Source organism: Rattus norvegicus, chromosome 2 (assembly GCF_021556685.1).
Source record: "Rattus norvegicus strain SHRSP/BbbUtx chromosome 2, alternate assembly SHRSP_T2T, whole genome shotgun sequence".
Classification (NCBI taxonomy): Eukaryota; Metazoa; Chordata; class Mammalia; order Rodentia; family Muridae; genus Rattus; species Rattus norvegicus.
In genome coordinates this window covers 223,615,529-223,633,327 of record NC_141535.1, presented here as the reverse complement: position 1 = coordinate 223,633,327, position 17,799 = coordinate 223,615,529, and the positions used below count along the sequence as shown (strand labels likewise).

Below are 17,799 nucleotides of genomic sequence, written 5' to 3'. Positions count from 1 at the left end.
TTTCAGTTCAAAGGCTCACGGGCTATTTCAGCTCCATAGGAGAAGCAATCTGGGTCTGCCTCCATTAATCTGCTCAGGAACCTCTCCCTTGTAGGTGCAGGAAAAGTTGGGTTCTCCACTGTAGCCTGCCTCTGTGTGTGTGTGTGTGGGGGGGGGGCACCTGTCTACCCCGCAGAAGGCGCCTGTGGCGGTTGGGCTCACCCTTTCAGGCAGGTCACCCGGCACTCCCTCTCCCTTGCTCTGCTCGCAACTTTTCTTCAGTTGGGGGCAAGCGCCACTCGTGGCAGAGGCTGCCTGCGCGCCGCATCCCCGCCCCTGAGCCGCCCCTGCCCTGGGGGCCCGGGGAGGGGCGAGCCCCAGCGCGCGCCCAGGGCACCAGGGCGGCGGGGCAGGGAGGGCGGCGGGCGGCGCGGCGCGTCCCTCCCGCCTCGCCCCTCCCCGCGGGCGGCGCGGCTCCCGCCGCAGCGCCTCCCCTTGCCTGGAGGGAGCCGGAGGGGCTCTGCCAGCCAGCCGCAGACCTGCCCGGCTGCGCGCCGCGCCCAGTGCGTCCCAGCAGCCGCGGGTGCCGCGCCGAAGGCGGCCGAGAGATCCCGGGACGCGCAGCTTCCCGCAACCCCCCCCAGCGCCCTGGCGTCCTGGTCGGCCGGCATGGCTGTGCTCCTAGTGGCGGTGCTAGCGTCCTCGCTCTACCTGCAGGTGGCTGCCGACTTCGACGGGAGGTAAGGCGGGTCCCGGGCGCCCTCCTCTTCCCGCAGGGACCTGAGTCGCTCAGCCCGGCTCGAGACTGGGGAGAGAGAGGCTCGTGCCCCGTGTGTGCTGAACGCGAGCAGGCACCGGGGCATAGGTGATGCGTAGAGCGTCCCTATAGCCCGAAGCCAGTGATCAGGGTGGACTGTGTCCGGAGGGGAAACTTGCAGGTGACCTGGCTGTTCGACAAAGGGTGGCGGCGAGGACCGTCTCGGGAACAAATGGCACCTGAGGGCTCCCCGTTTGGTTTCTGGGGGCGTGTGGGTACAGAAGCTCAACATGAGTACTGGAAGGAGGCGCTTCGTGTGTCCGTCCGTCTCTCTGTCTCTCTGTCTCTCTCTCTGTCTCTCTCCTTGAGTGTGTGTGTGTGTACCACGCAGCACCACTCTCAGACCTGGCGGGGCCTGACTGCTGCATGCTCTGACAGGTCCCAGCAACCTCTACTGTCACTCAGCTTGTCCCCCCCCCCCCCCAAAGGCAGCCCGCCGCGCGATTTCCCTAGAGATCATGAGCTCTGCACGAGGGTCCCTCCCCTCAGTCCCCACTGAAAGCCTCAGTTGGACAGGCGTCCTGCTGGCTTACACCACCACCCAGCCCTGTCCCCATCCCTCAGAGCTTATCCCAGTGCTGGCTTGAAGATGCCACACCTGTTTTACCTGCAATCTTGGAACGAATCAATTCCAGGATTGATTGGCTTTCCTGTCCCCTGGAGGGGACCAGAGGAAAAGCCACAGAGCGCGCAGAAGCAAAAGGCACCGCTTCGGGTTCACCACCTGGTCGGAGGAAATAGAAGTTGGGGTTGTTTTGTACTTCAAGCCTGAGGGTAAAGCGAAGATGAATAGAAAAGATAAAGAGTTTAAAGAAAAGTGGAAAGCAGCCAGAGGCTAAGCCTTTTATTTTCCAAAAGCAATTCTTGGCCCACATTTGGATTTGCAGTGGGGCACACGCATTTGCAAAGAAGCACACACGCACTTGTAATAGCTTTTAAAGGCGTCCAAAACAGTTCGGTTTTGGGTCCAGAAAGTCCGGTGGGTGTGAATCTAAACAGGATAACAGTCACAGGTGTTAAGTGTGAACCGGCGCATAAATGTGCATCTTAAACTTGCAGTCTCTTTGGGTATATTTCACACTGGAGAGGGAAATAGTGTAAATTGCTGATGCAGACGGCTTGTAAAACACGAGGACACTTGATACACTCTCCACGGTTTGGTTTCAGGCTTCCGTGCGGCTGCAGTGGGTGGGAGAGGGCAGTTGTATAGAAAGAGCTTGGTTGCATTTGATTCTTCAATAAATCTCCTTTTCTTGCCCATTTCTTTATCTGCCCTTTATACGAAGCAAGAATTCTTTCGGCTTTGACAGATCTGTTGTTATTCAGCGTGCTTCCACATTCGGGTGCATTAATCAAAACTGCCCCCCACCCCGCCCCACCCCCAGCAGCTGTGAGGCTGGCTAATCTGTTTTATTCCAAGTTTTCAGAAACCATCAGTGCCCTGAGGTTTCTTGGTTGCAGCCAACACGGTTTCTTCTCCCTCCTCCTGTGGGCTGGGTGTGTGTACATTTAATTTTGCAATTAGAAGTTAGATCACTGTAGAACTATTACTGAGAAGGTGTCTTTTCCTCAAATTCCTGCAGGCAGTAAAGAGTTTGTAGAAAATTGCTGGGTGTGGCTTAAGAATTGTTTTTTTTTCCTAAATAAAACAAAGAAGAAATTATTTTAAATCTCAAGTGTCTTTATTTATTTTAAATATTTTGTTTGTTTGATAGGTGGCCCAGGCAAATAGTATCTTCCATTGGCCTATGTCGCTATGGTGGCAGGATTGACTGCTGCTGGGGCTGGGCTCGCCAGTCCTGGGGACAGTGTCAACGTGAGTATCAGGGCTGGAGGCTCCTGTTCCACGGTGGGGGCGGGGGCGGAGGCGGGGGCGGGAGCGGGGGCGGGGGCGGGGGGTTTACAGGGGTATGGGGTGTGTCTTTTTGCCATGGTTCTAGACTTTACTTTGGAGAGCCTGCCATTACTGAACAAGTCTTAGCTGTGCAGATCTGACCCACACCTTTATTCCTTTCCAAGTAGAGGCGCCTGTGTTGTAGTGCTGGCTTTGCCTTTCCAGAGAGCCTCTTACTGTGTTGTCCGACGTATTTTATTGTTTTATGTGTACGGTTGTTTTGACTGCATGCATGTGCACCACTTGAGTACCTGGTGCTGGAAGATCCCCTGAAACTGGAGTTACCGATGGCTGTGAGCCAGCGTGTGGGTGCCAGGAATTGAACCCAGGTCCTCTGGAAGAGCAGTCAGTGCTCTTAACCATCGAGTCATCTCTCCATCTCTCCAGCCTCGGTCTGCCCACTTAAACTTTTGTTTTCAGTTCCCTTCCTTTGCTCCAAGCTCTGAGATGACGATGAGATAGTGAGTCTAGACAATATTTACACTAAATAAACCGGGAACTTAAGAGTCCTTGAAAACCCTCCACCAGCGCTGTTGTGTAAGGTGGCCATCTGCCATTTTCAAGAGCTCGCTCTCTCTCTCTCTCTCTCTCTCTTTCTCTCTTTCTCTCTCCCTCTCTCTCAAAATTTGTAGTATGAGCACTCCATCTACATTTACACCTTTGTGCCAGAAGAGGGCAACAGATCACATTACAGATGGTTGTGAGCCACCTTGTGATTGCTGGGAATTGAACTCATGACCTCTGGAAGTGCAGTCAGCACTCTTAACCATTGATCCATCTCTCCAGCCCCTTCAAGTCTTATGAAGAGAAGTTAGGAAACATCTGGAAAACATTTATAAATTCCATAATTGATCAAAATCATACATATAGCAGGCGCCAAATCAGAGCACTGATTTCTACTTTATTCGCAATCAGAATAGATACTTTAATGATAAAATTCCTAGTCATCAACAAAAATTTGAGGGATTTAGCACATTTCTCAGATTTTTACTTAGATCTGGATCTCAAAAATTTATCCTGGCCTTCCTGTTTTCCCTTCACCCTCCAAAAAGAGGCACATCCCACCTAAACCATCAAGTGGCTTTCTAAGACATCTGTTGAGCATAGCATCTGTTGAGATGATGGGGGACTGAGGTGGGGTCTCCGGTGGGACTTCCACCTTGTCAATCATGAAGTGTCACAGAGAAGGATGATTGTAAAAGCCAGAGGGCAATGGAGGAGCCTGGCCTACGGATGGACTGGCTGACTGAGGGGAATCAAAAAGGTAAAGAGTCCCCTCAGCTGCTATCCATAATCCACCGATGTTCGACCTGGCTGAGGAAGGAGGGTGATTGCCACAGGTTGACTAGTGGACATTCAGGCTGTTGTCTTTGGTTGAGAATAGGCAGAGAAGAGAACTAGTGATTGACTTCTTATTACTTGTGAGCACTGGCCCTGGGCTCATTCAGATCTTTGCTTCCCGCTTAAGAGAGATGGAGTTTCTAGTTTCTAGCACAGGGAAAGACCAGGCAGTGTCACTGGCTCTCACTGGTTAGTCAGTTTAGCATTGTTTCCGAGGGAAGATGGTCCAAGACAGGACTGGCACCCGGGTAGGAAGTAGCTTTCTGCCAAACGCACGGCAGTGTTAGAAGGATTGGCAGTCAGAGGCTCGCAGGTATAAAGGCTGCTGAGTCACCAGGCTGAATTGCCAGAAGGTGGAGAGGAAGGAGCATCTCTCTTGGCCCAACAGGGAAACAATGCATCCCAGGTGAAAGCATGTCAACCTCCTTGCAGGAAGAAGCTCATTGGCCTCCGTCTCTGCTATAGCTTTCGGGAGACGGGCTACTCTAACTCTGAAGGACCTCGAGGTCCATGCTGTCGCCCAGCCCTACCCAGGTCAAGGAGGCGTGCCCCGGCAGAATGCCCTAGCAGCAGTGGGTGATGCCTTCGCCCCTGCCCTGGAGGCAGAGATTGGGAGAATGTAGGTTCGATGCCAGGTGTGTCGAAATAATTCTAGGGTAAAAACCCCATGGGCTCTCGAGACGTCCTGTTGTGGAATTCCCCAAGCCACACTAGGAGCTGCTCTATTTTTCTGTATGAAGTAATTAAAGTATCTTAAGTACGCACTGGCTTGGCAAATCTGCATCTGAACAAGCACAGAGGCCCTTTAAAGTCGCAGCGTATTCTGAAGTGTGATCATCTGAGAGATCTCCTAGACTCTTCTGTCTCCCACGCCTTTCCTAACAGACTGGGGACACTGTCAGCTTCAAATCGTCATTTCGTTCCTACAAGAATGCAAAGTGGCGGCATTCAGTCTGCCCCTTCCCCTCTTTGTTGTTCCCGAGAACGTGAGGAAAGTGTAACATAGAAACGGAAGACAGAAGTGGCCACGTTGAGTGTGTGTTAGACTGTCTTGCACGTGTCATGGGTCATCTGAGGTGTGACGAAGTTGGGGAGCCAGCATATCTGAGGCCAGCATAGACTCCGATTCTAGACAGCCTGGTTTTAAATTCCAGTTTGGCCCTCTTGACTGTGTCACCCAGGCTGAGCAGTTCACTCGTTCCCTGTGCTTCCGCCTCATTTTCTTTATCTCTGAAATCATTCTGAAGTCTCACGTACCTTCACGACACAGAACGCTAAAATGAGGTATCGTTTGTAAAGCACCAGGAATTGTTCCTGGCCTGAGCAAATGCTACAGTTCCACTTGGTCATGGTCAATGGTGACTACAGCACCGGAGGGCAAGGGAAAGGTATATATGTATATGTATACACACACACACACACACATACACACACACACACACACACGCTATCAGATTCTGTGTTCTTCCATCAGGAAAAATCCACACTTGTACTGGCCAGATGAAAAGACGTTTAACCAAGTTCCCCTGGTTCAGTGAAATGAAGGCCCTTTACATTGAAAAGCAGCCTCAGCCATTAGCAGTAAAGATGGTGAGACTCTGAAGATGAACCCAGGGGTAGAAGTGTTCTTCTGTTTGTTTTTCTTTTGCCAAATCTTAGATGGTCCAAATGTCTCCTGTCGGCTGCTGAGTCTGCCTTCCTTTGTTTTGATCTGAGGGAGAGGAATGTGAGGGCAAGAGGTCAGCTGGATGGGGCAGAGCAGCACCAGGAAGAGGACTGTGGGACGAATGCAGTGTCTGAACAGCTCTGACTGTCTCACACGCCTTTACAACCTTTACATTAAAAATTCGGTTGAAATAAGTCTGGTTGTCAGTTAACCTCTGTGATTTCTGACCTCGTTCTAAAACACTCTGGGGTGAAAAATGTTTTGGACTCTCTGACCCTCTAACTAATCTAAGTGTTCTTTTTCCACGTTACTTCCTTATCGAAGGTGCCTTGGCTCTCCTCTGATTATCTCACTTTGGAATTTTCTTTCAAAAGGCTTACGCTAACCGTAACTACCTGTGTTGTTACACAGAGCCTTTCAGCTTATCTCTAGGTGGACGTGTTAGTGGGGGAAAGTGGTACCCACATTATGTTGTCTACTGGATTTTATGGCCTTTGTGCAGAGGCCCTTCAGTGAGTGTCTACTCCCCTCGGTTGAACGTTTGTGACATGTTTTGACCCAACCGTCACCTGAGTCCCATGCTCTACACAAAACATTCCGCATGTCCTGCTTGCTCTCCTTTCCTGAACTTGTTTGAAGAGATTCACATTGCAGGGGCATGGAATTGTCTGACCTCCTGTCTGGCTTCCTACCATTAGCCACAAAACCACAGTTGACACAGGGACTGGCTATCTTCCTCTCCAGGACTATTGAAGGACAGAGTAGAGGAACAGCCCAGTGGGCATGGGGTCTGTCCTCATATCCCCTCCCTGTGCCACCCGGAGTCCAATCCTAGCATTCCTGCCATGCTGAAAAGGCACAGCAGTTTCCAGAAATAGGCAGGTTGTGTTTTCATAGTTCATTTTTGGGTTAGATCTTTGGCGTCTTTCTCTTCTTTGACTCCTTTTTTTTGTGTGTGTGTTCTTGGCTCATAAATAGATCTCTTCCACATTGAAAATTACACATTTGATTTTCTACTTGTCTTGGGCTTCAAATGCATTGAATATTTACGGGGCTCATTCTTATCCAATGAAATTCTCTTGCGGTCACCTATGTATTGGTGGCTATATGTTTACAGGGCACAGAACTTGGTCTCTCAGTTACTGTCACAACGTATTTGACTCTCGCTTATGATTTCCTGTACTTTAGCTTCCCCATCCTTTCAAAAGCACATTTCATATTAATTATGTCAACTTTTTCTCTCCTTCTGCCAAGTAGCGACTTCTGTAGTTGAGGTTTCTTGGGTTTTTATATCTCACTTTAAAGGCTCATCATGCAGTACACACAAGTAAACGCACTAGATACGTTGGGGCCTTGAGCTCAAACCCCCACTTTTGTACCTGCTTAGCCATTAGCAGATCTCCAAGGAAGACTTCCTGTAAACTCCACCAGAGAATTTCTATGATGAGAAAGAACACAGTGTCTGGTACTAAGCGCTTCAATTTCTTCATTTTATGAGCGTAGTATTTTTTTTCTCGAGTATGCTTTCTAAAGATGCAAAGGAAGGTTCAAAGTGCAGCTCATTCCAGGTTCAGAGTCCTCAGCTGTCAGGGAACTAAAGGCAATGACGTGGATTAAAGTGGTTTTGTATCCTTTATCCTTAAGAGCAGAGCAATGCGGATTCCTTACTGTGTTTCCACTGGCGAGTTGGGAGAGACGAAACACCTGCACCCACAGACAGACAGACTGCCGTTAGTTCTAGACTCCATCCCCCTGGCATGTCTCTAGTCACAGGGAGCTCACGCGAAGACTTCTTAAGGTTAATAAAGAAGGCACCCACCATGGAATAGCAAAGCTGAAGCCGTTAGAGGTTTTCTAATTATCGGAGTTAGGGGATGTGTTGCTGGTCAGTGGTTGTGGGTACAGGGAAGATTGAGCAGCACAGTACTGGACTGTTTCCGCATTCCAGCTAAGAGGCCGTTTGATGAAGACACAGGATTGTGAGACAGTAACGGAGATGCTTAAATTTTGTGATTGCTACTTTCTTAGGTCTTTGCTCAGAAACTGAGTCTTGGCAGAAGAATATGATTTATTAGTTTTTTTTTTGATCCTTCCACAGGTCATTGACTTGCTGTCCTCATTCCTACATTTCCATAAACTGTGTCTTTGGTAATTTAGGTTTCGGACACCCTCTTTAAGATAGTTAGGAGTAAATTAGAAACTTAGAAATTAGAAAATTCTTCTTTTCAGCCCTGAGGATAAAACCCTGGGTCTTGCACGGGCTGGGCAAGTACGCTGCCACCAAGCAGCACTTCGCGGTCCTTAAATGAAAAGCCATCTTTGGAAAGTTACACATATTATTCCCCTCACAGCCCTGTGGACATGGGAGCCATCCGCATATTTCCTGCCCATGCCACCCAGAGCCGTTAAAGGATCATTCTTAATATAAATGTAAACAGTGAATTAATCAGTGGCTGTATTTATTTACCCTATGTCAGTCACCAATAACTGCACAGAGAAACCAAGATTTATTTAAAACTGTACCTCCATAGCGAGCAGTTAAATGATCCATCCTTACCTTCTGTGCCAATCTGGCTCCCTCCCAGCCCCATCCCATGATACTTGAATGTTATTATTAATCTGGATCTTCGGACCCTCCTTTCATGACTCCAAATCCTCTTTCTTCCCAGCATATCTGCCCTTCTCACTCCCACTAGCGGACATCCTGCCCTATTCTCTCTTCTGCCCAGCCATTGGATGGTCAGCATTTATTGACAAGGCAGAGAATAAATGGTAAGAAAACTGTTTGCATAAACTTGAGGCAGGAGATTCTTGGTATACACATCCCAATGCCATGCCCGGATTAAAACAAGATACGAAGAGGTTGGGGATTTAGCTCAGTGGTAGAGCGCTTGCCTAGGAAGTGCAAGGCCCTGGGTTCGGTCCCCAGCTCCGAAAAAAAGAACCAAAAAAAAAAAAAAAAAAACAAGATATGAGGGCAGAGAAATCACCGTTTGAATGACACAAGGGTAAACTTTACACAGTGCACAAACTCATAATGCCCACACAGAACCCAATGCCCACATTGCTCCTAGCAAACACCTTTCCACTGGTAGCTAACAAATGAAAGAACTTTGCCGAGCGTGGATTATATCTTACAAATATAACAGTTTACGACTGTTCAATCACGAGGACTCCAGGAATAACTGGGGACCTGGGGTGGGGGTGCTGTCTGGGCTATATGAGAGACTGCTGGCAGGCACCTCTGTCAGCTTCATGGAGCTGAGCATATCCCACCTGAGCTCATTACCCTCCTCTCCCAATTACGAGGTTAGGTCACAGAGTCTCTTTTGTTTGCTTTTAAGGGAGGAATAAAAAACAAGGCTGGGGGCAATTTTAGAATTATGTCACCAAACCTGAGCCCTCAAATCCTTAGGAAGTGAATCTGGGTTCGTCAAAGGTTTTTCACCCACCACTTCCTGGAAGGGCTATTTAGGAACGCCTTGTTCTTGAGTGGCTTCGAGTGGTCTCGGAATGCAGATTCCAAGCACAAAGCGGTTGTTGAAGAATCTTGACCTTTTTAAACAGGTAGTTTTTGAGTGTGTGGAGTCTTCAGTGTTTGGTTTTAAAGAAACGCCTTTCCTCTTTCCCTTCTTTCCCCGACTAGAACTGATCTTTGAAGTAATACCATTAAAAGCCACCGATTTCCCAAGCTCCTTCCTACAGGGGATTCGGGCGGCTCTGGCCTTTACAGATGAGAAGTTTTAGTACTTCTCAGGCTGAGTGAAAGGAAAGCAGCGTAAGACTCTTGAACGTCATCTGCCAAGCCTGTCCTCACACACCGGGGCCACGCTGATGGGTGAACACAAGCTCTCACACAGGGACCAAGGAGCAGTGTGGTGCCTGCTACTTAGGAACTGACTCTTCTGTTCACAGCAGCTGTGCTTTTCTCCCCAGATGCCCTCCTTGAGTGCCTGGTGCTCTGGGCAGTTCAAGTCAAGCTTTGAGGTGATCAGTGCTGTTGATGCAAAAACGATAAAACACTTAACAAATGTGTGTGCCCTGCTTGCACGGGGCCACACGAGTCTTTCCTGTGTTGTTCCAATTTTAGTGTAAGAGCTACAAAACAGAGTGTGCCTTTTCCTTTCCGTTGTACGTAGGCTTTTACTTCTTTCCCAACACTTTTTTTTAAAGAATCTTAATTTATTTAGAAAGGAAAATGTACTCGCTTCCTCAGATAACCATTCCTCTGAGACGTAAGTGTTATCAGGTGACCCTATGTAGCCTTCAGACATAGTTTTCATATTCTGGGTAACTTCCCTGTCTCCCCTACCACCTGCCCGCTTTGTACAAATTCAGCCTAGTAGATAAACTGCCCTGTGCCCTCTTCGAAGAACGTCTTAAAGCCATTTCCTTATCATCTGTATGGGGAAAGCCTCCTTCTTGTGGATCCGAAGGATTCCTTTGTGTGGCTGTCCTGTAATTAATTAAGCAGTCCCCTCCTGCTAGATCCATGTGCCGCTTCTACAATAACTTGGTCATAACGCTGAGGAATGCTGAGTTTCAGTCTCCTAGTACGTAGGCAGTTTTCCGTGTGTGTCCGAAAACCATGTATGTATTCTTAGCTTCGGTCAGCTGGAGAGTGGCTTCTCAGTGGTTACGCTGGATCCAGAGGCTGACCTGTTGCTTGTCGCTTGCTCTTAGGACTTTTCTTCTCTACTTTCTTCCAAGGAAGCCTGGCATTAGTCTGATCCTAGTTTAATCCCAGTTTAATGTTTCTCCTTAGGCCAGTGACTTTTGACCGTTGGCAGCAGCATGGACTGAAATTTGTCCATTGGCCAAAATCTCCTCCTGGTTTGCAGCCATTTATATAGTTTAGTTTTATGAGCATAGAGCCTCTCTCTACCCGTAAGAAGGATTCACATTCTCTTTCAAGAATCGAGCCTACTATCTTTCAACTTCGGCCGTAATCCAGTGTGCCTGTGGTGAGTGCTGGTGTACTGGATCCGTGATGTAGATCAGGGAGTGGAATCTGTCTGGGGACACAGTGTGACAAAAAGACCGAAAGCACTGTTCAAGACGCTTCTAAAGCTACAGAGTACAGGCTTTGCTTTTTCTATTGCCTCATCCTGTTAAGTTCTGTATATACTGCAGCTTCTGTTTAAAAAGAAAAGCTAAGAAATGGATATTTAAGTAAAAAGTTGAGAAGGAGATGTGAAGGGCAGGAGGGAGGGAGGGAGGGAGAGCCCACTGGAGCTGCACTAGCCGTACGTATTTCTTACCTTTGTGTTCTCTTGACACTAAGCTCTTGTCTCTGGTGGACAACCATTGTTGTCTTACTAATCTCTGCAGAAACGTCTAAATGGTTTTACGATTTTTCACTTTTTGCCTAGATGTAGCATAAATGGAAACTCTCTGTGCCTTTACAAAAGTGGTTAAGGACCAGTCCTTACAGGTCTGAGGTAAACCTGACTCAGTCTTTTAAATGGCTTCACAGTTTGCCATCAGACGGACATACAGTAATAAGCTCCTGCTTATATGCAGGAAGGTCATTTTCAGTGTCGTGTTTTTACAAGATACGTGACAATGTCCATCTGGACGTCTGCCATCACCGCCGTCCTCTACAACTAAATATGGGGAAATTCTACAGCGATAGCCTGTTTTGACATTAAGAGAGCCTTAATTTTACTCTGCATTTTCTTTATAAAAATATAATTAAAAGGAGAATAAATCATGGCCGATTTTATAAGGAGATTTTTTTTCTACTTAGTCACTTTCTACTTTTGGTCCTTTTGATGATGATGTCTTGAAACAGAAGTAGACTGATCTCCTTATTCCAATATGTTTATGTCCTCTCTTGTTTGGAAAATGATGCTTTTCAAATCCTTTTCATCTTTTTTTTTTTGGGAGCTGGGGACCGAACCCAAGGCCTTGCGCTTGCTAGGTCATCTTTTTTTTTAAGAGTAGGAAATGTTTAAGTAAAAGGTGGGAGACAGAGAGGAGGAGGCCAGCTCTGTGGGTGAAGGTAGGGAGGTGACCAGGGGCACTGCAGATTCTGGAGAGAAATCAGTGGGAAGTTCTCACATTAATTTGTACTCACTAGGTGTCAGCATATAAACTCATCCCAATCTCACGTGCACCTATCAGGTCCACACAAATGATGGTTTGGGATACAGAGACAAACATGGACGTTACATCCGGGCACCGTTTGCCCGCCTTATTCCAGTGGCTAATGGCAGGGAAGCAGTGGAGTGCTGGTTTCTTTTCTTTTCTTTTCTTTTTTTTTTTTCCGGAGCTGGGGACCGAACCCAGGGCTTTGCGCATGCTAGGCAAGCGCTCTACCACTGAGCTAAATCCCCAACCCCTGAGTGCTGGTTTCTTGCCTGTGCTCATTTCTCCGAAGCCTCATACAGGAGTTCTCACGAAGCCTACTCTATCTTCTAATCTGTCTGCTGGACCTGACAGAGGGCTGCTCCATCTAAACCACTTAGGCTTGACTAGAGTAGAAGCACAGCGTGAGGAACGTGCTGAGCGTAGGATAATCCGGAGCCCAAATTTAAGTCTTCCCCTTTCACTGCAGCCAGAGGAAAGGCTGATTCCCACGGACTCCTCACCAAGCTCCTTTGACAATGGGACCTGAAATCCCGGTGCACAGACACCCTTTAAGAATTTCTCTTCCTCTCCCCCGTTCCTCCTTCTCTCCCTCCTTCAGTCTTTCTGTCTCTCTGAAACCCATCATCATAAAAGCCCAGATAATAACAAAAAGATGGTGTGTGTTCTGAGAGGGCACTAATCCAGGAAGGAAGCAGAGACTTCTGCTCCCCAGACACGAAGCAGCAGTCCGAGCTGCTTGGATTCTCATCTCCAACAGCCCTGGAGAACTTTATGACAGCCAATGAAAGGTTTGTCCTCCGAAAACAGTAGACAGCCAAGACAGTTTGGATTGGGAGAAAGAAAAAAATCAGTTGCATTGGTCTAAAGTGGTTGTTAGTCCTTCCTAGGAACATGTCAGGACAAGAAGCAAAGCAATTTTACTTTACTGAAAAAGTACATGTTGTTAGCATTTCGTTAAGTGATACCAATTTGGTTAAGTAATCCCAAGTATAATTTTCTACTTTAATGTACTATAACATTGTTTTAGGTTTTTTTTTATGTCCTCACTTATTAATATGTAATTAAAGAGACAATTATGGTCATAATAAAGTTCCCATTAAAGCCAGCAAAGGGAATATGTTACCGCCCAGAAGAGTTATTATGATGTGTGGTAAATGCTCACATACTTCTTCTGTTCATTTATTCCATATCGTTTCATAGTTTTTATAATGGATTTAAGTTTCAATAAAATTGCTAAAGCAATATCGTTCTGGAAGGTAGACACAAATATCACAATTATTTGTACAGAAGAATTTTAATTTATGCTGCTGTTATACAAAAAGTGAAAAATCTTAAAACTATTTAGACACTTCTAGAGAGATTAATAAGGAACAAGGACTGTCTCCTAGAGACTAGAGCTTAGTCTAGAATGTGGTACTGCTTCTGGAGAACAAATAGTATCACTTCCCAAGGGAGCTTTTTTTTTTTTTAAAGACTTTATTTATTCTATGTATTTGAGTACACCGTTGCTGTCTAAAGACACAACAGAAGAGGGCATGGAATCCCAGGACAGATGATTGTGAGTCACCATGTGGTTGCTGGGAATTGAACTCAGGGCCTCTGGAAGAGCAGTCAGTGTTCTTAACCGCTGAGCCATCTCTCCAGCCCCCCAAGGGCTAGCATGGGTAGGTGCCCACTCTGGGAAATGAGGATTGACTAAGAGGTTGATATAGATGACTTTTGTCAGTGAAATTTAAAGTCAATTTCTCTCTCCCCACTCTGTGGAGTAACGGCATAAGTTCTCCAGAACTTTGTCCAGTTTCTCTGGCTGCTTCCCTGCTAAAACACGATCAGAGGTCAGATCCTGTGGTTGGTCAGGGCTGCTTGCCTTGACCAATATCCGTCATAGATATTATTCATGGGCTCTGAAACCTTATGAGCTATTTCATCCCAGTTTAAATGTGTGCTAGTGTACACAAAAGGAAGAAAAATGTCCAGCAGTTCTTAGATTAACGTATACTTTGTGAAGTCAGTGTTATTTCTCCTAGTCATGGGGGTGCACATCATTGGTCCCAGTAATCGAGAGGCAGAACCAGGCAGATTTCCATGCATTCCAGGACATGCTGATGTATAGAGTGAGATCAGGACAGCCAGACCCACACAGCAAGTTGTTGTCAAAACAACAAAAACACAAACACCAACAACCTTTAGTCTTATTTTCATAAGTTCTAAGTATCAAACCCAGTTTTAATGAATTTCCTAAATGTTAAAAGGTAGGGGCTGCTAAATTGACAGGAACTGTTCTACGTATAGTTTTTTTCTTTTATTTAACTGAGAAGCTTTTTTCTACAGTCTATTTTGATCATGAATTTTCTTTCCCCAGTCACTCTCAGATCCGTCCTATCTACCCAACCAACTTTACATTGTTTTAGAAATTTTCTTTTTTTATAAAAAATTAACTTTTATTTTTATTATATACATACACGAGTGTTTTGCATGCACGTATGACTAAGCAACCTGTCCTTGGTTCTGGAGGACATGCAGATTCTGGTGTCCATGCAGGCCAGAAGAGGCCATCAGATCCCCTGGAACTGGAGTAGCAGAAGGTTGTGAGCTGTCGTGAGGGGCTGGGAACCAAACCTGGGTCCTCTAGAAGAGCAGCCAGTGCCCTTAATCGCTGAGCCATCTTTCCAGCCCCAGTCTTTAATTTTTAAAAGTGTGTATGGGGATGGGGAGAGTCAGGGGGTGGGTACATGCACATGAGTGCACATTGAGGTGCATGCGCTGGGTGCCCTGGAACTACAGTTGCAGGTGGTTGTGAGCAACTCAGCGTGGATGTTGGGGGCCCATCGGGTTCTCTGCAAGGGCAGCATGTGCTCTTAATCACCGAGCTATCCTTCCAGTCCCAGACTTTCTAAACATAAATTTCCTATAACCCAAAATTCTTTAGTATCTTCTCTACTAGGATAAACTTACATTACTTAATTTTTTTTACTGGATACTTGAGTTTTCTACATTGTATGGTATTTTGTATTTTGAGAGGTTTTTTTTTTTTTCAGGTTGGAATTAAAGCTCATCAATGCATTAAATTCTCCCCTTAATATCTATCTACATATGGCTAGGTATTAAAATATATGCTGTTTCATTTTTTTTTAAATTGGGTTTTAAAACAGTTTTTTTTTTAGGAAAGAAAAGTATAAAATTGCAAAGAAATGATGTGTAGGGTTGCTAAATGCTCTGTTCTCTGAGCTAATGAATTCTTTATCTTTAATAGTCACGACGAAGCATCCTGAAAGCTGCACTCTCCTGGGTTCTTAGATTCCTGTGTTCTGCTGTCTGTCATTCTGCGTGTTTGCGTGTAAACTGTGCCAAGATCACTGTTAGACTGTGAAGAGATTTCCCCAGATTCCTGCCAAGTCTTTGACAATGAGAACGCTACAACTTAAGGCTGGGCAGGGACAGCTTTTGAGAGCATGTAGACTTTGTGGCTGGTGGTTAAGATTTGGCAGGTAGCTCAAGGGTGACATGACCTGTCTTCCTTTCCCTCTCATGCTTGTCCCAGTTGGCACCTGGCCCGTTGGGCCACATGTTTAAGAGGCTCTGTGCCTCAGTCTACCTCATGTATAGTACTTAATTGTTCTTCCCAAGGTTTTAAGCAGCCTAGCAGTTGGACGGCTCACAATTATTTACTATAAAGCAAACTGCAAACAAGCAGATATGTGCTGTGAGTGTGAGTTCAGGTTTTGTGCCCTCTCCCTTGTCTGGCTTCTTCTCAGGTCTCTCTGTTTTCTGTCCTCACTACTCCCACCATGGAGCCGAAGCTGCCCTCAGACTTGTGATCCTTCTATATCTTCCCCCCGAATGCTTCGGAGCATGCATGCCTTCGAAGATTGTCTTACATTGCTGGAAGTCAAGCCCAAGGCTCACACGCATGCTAGGTACACACTTTACCACCGGAGTTTGTCTCCCCTTCCTCTTTAACATTGCCCGAACCTCAGGACGGTCTCCAAATCCACAAAGCTGTGCTCAGCAGGCAAGAAGAGCCAGTCACGTAATAGTTTATTTAGTGCATAACAGTTTCATAAACTCATCCACGTGCATAGTGATTTTAAGGGTTTGTAGCAAAGTGTGAATTATCAGAAGTCTCAGATGAATGGAGGTAGGAAAGACTACTGAGTCCTGAAATACAAACCAGGCATTGCAGGCCATGTTGACTGCTTATTATTATCATTATTATTATTATTATTATTATTATTATTATCATCATCATCTTGGGTATTTCTTATTTACATTTCAACTGTTATTCCCCTTCCCAGTTTCTGGGCCAACATCCCCCTAACCCCTCCCCCTCCCCTTCTATATGGGCTTCCCCTCCCCATCCTCCCCCATTACCGCCCTCCCCCCAACAATCACGTTCACTGGGGGTTCAGTCTTGGCAGGGCCAAGGGCTCCCCCTTCCACTGGTGCCCTTACTAGGCTATTCATTGCTATCTATGAGATTGGAGCCCAGGGTCAGTCCATGTATAGTCTTTAGGTAGTGGCTTAGTCCCTGGAAGCTCTGGTTGGTTGGCATTGTTGTTCATATGGGGTCTCGAGCCCCTTCAAGCTCTTCCAGTCCTTTCTCTGATTCCTTCAATGGGGGTCCCGTTCTCAGTTCAGTGGTTTGCTGCTGGCATTTGCCTATGTATTTGTGTATTCTGGCTGTGTCTCTCAGGAGAGAGCTACATCCGGTTTCACCCATGGCCATTTTACAATAGCTGTGGAGGAACAAATTATCAGGAGAAAGTGGGACATGTTTCCCATGTGTTACGGCCTGCTCCATTTGAACTCCGTTTGAGCGCTTCTCACACAGCACTAAGACACGGAGCCCAGGCAGGGGATGCATTTTTGGCAACTTTTCAAAACTTGTGCTGTAGGTTGCCTACAAAAAATGTCCTTGTCTATCAGGGGAGATTAGAACCCAGAAACTTTCTGTAAGCCATCTACCCCATGTCTAATATTTCTTTAACTTAAAAAGAAGTTTTGTGTGGTTTTGAAAATGTGAATTCTAGAATGTGGGACATTGGCTGAGATTTAAGCTGGAAGCCTTAAGAGGTCCACGTACCAATACCAATCAATTTACCAAATCAAGTACTTCCAGGTTACCTTGTGTTAATTAAGAAAAATGTGACCCAGCCTTGAGCTACTATAGGGAAATAGACTATACGGAACCACTGGGCTGTGTGGTGCTGATACGCTACCTTGAAAATAATGATGTTTTCTAGCCTTTTGTGACTCTTTTTTTTCTTTTGTTTAAAATGGTTTAAAATAGTTTTGCAAATAAATTATTCAAAGTTGGTTATTGAATGTATTGAAGAAATAGTATTCTCTTACATTTTCTTTCCCATGCATAATCATGGCCATAAACCCAGCTTCTAAATATGCCATCCAGAATGTTCTCAATGCTTTGATTTATTTTCAGTATTTCTTTAGATGATACTTGATGCATCGAATTATTCTATTTAAACAAATAGGTCTCTGTCAACATATGGTGAACTCTTTTAAAATTAAAGGCAATAAAAACAAAATGCAAGTTATAAACACAACCAGCTTGAAAGAGATCTAGCAACCCAGGGCCGGGAGATAGAGCGGTGGGTAAGTACAAACAGAAGAGCCCGAGCTTGAATCCTCTGCACCCATTAAAACAAGAAGCCACGCTTGATGGTGAGTTCCTATAACTCCAGCATTACTAGGAGACAGAAACAGGCAGATCCGAGGAGGGAGTGTGATGGCCAGTCAGCATGGCCAGAAAGACCAGCTTCAGTTCAGTAAGAGACTATCTCAAGGCAGTAAGGCAGAGAAAGAGCAGTAGAGGAAGACAGCCAGTGTCCTCTTCTGGCCTCTACATGTGCTTACGCTGGCATGCAAACCCCCATACTCCTGCATACAACACACATGCCTACATGCATACATGCATGTGCAGAAACCACATATAAACAACAAACCGAAAAACCAGCAAACAAATGCAGCGTTTTCCTTTAATGATACTTT

General features: G+C 46.1%; 1 protein-coding gene and 1 long non-coding RNA gene across 8 annotated transcripts in view; one reads left to right on the top strand and one right to left on the bottom strand.

Annotated features, from left to right (window-relative positions):
* Positions 1–392, bottom strand: part of LOC102548236 (uncharacterized) — a 76,236-nt gene extending 75,844 nt beyond the window's left edge. For all 4 annotated transcript variants that reach the window (XR_015676952.1, XR_015676953.1, XR_015676951.1 and 1 more), the window contains exon 1: positions 202–392. This is a non-coding gene — a long non-coding RNA (uncharacterized LOC102548236). The remainder of the gene's footprint in view (positions 1–201) is intronic.
* A 122-nt stretch (positions 393–514) lies between these two features.
* Npnt (nephronectin) overlaps positions 515–17,799 on the top strand; it is a 68,230-nt gene continuing 50,945 nt past the window's right edge. For all 4 annotated transcript variants that reach the window (XM_087634111.1, NM_001402176.1, XM_087634110.1 and 1 more), the window contains 2 exon segments: positions 515–719; positions 2,512–2,612. In XM_087634111.1, the coding sequence (XP_087490237.1) occupies positions 649–719; positions 2,512–2,612 (172 nt within the window). In that variant the 5' untranslated portion in view covers positions 515–648.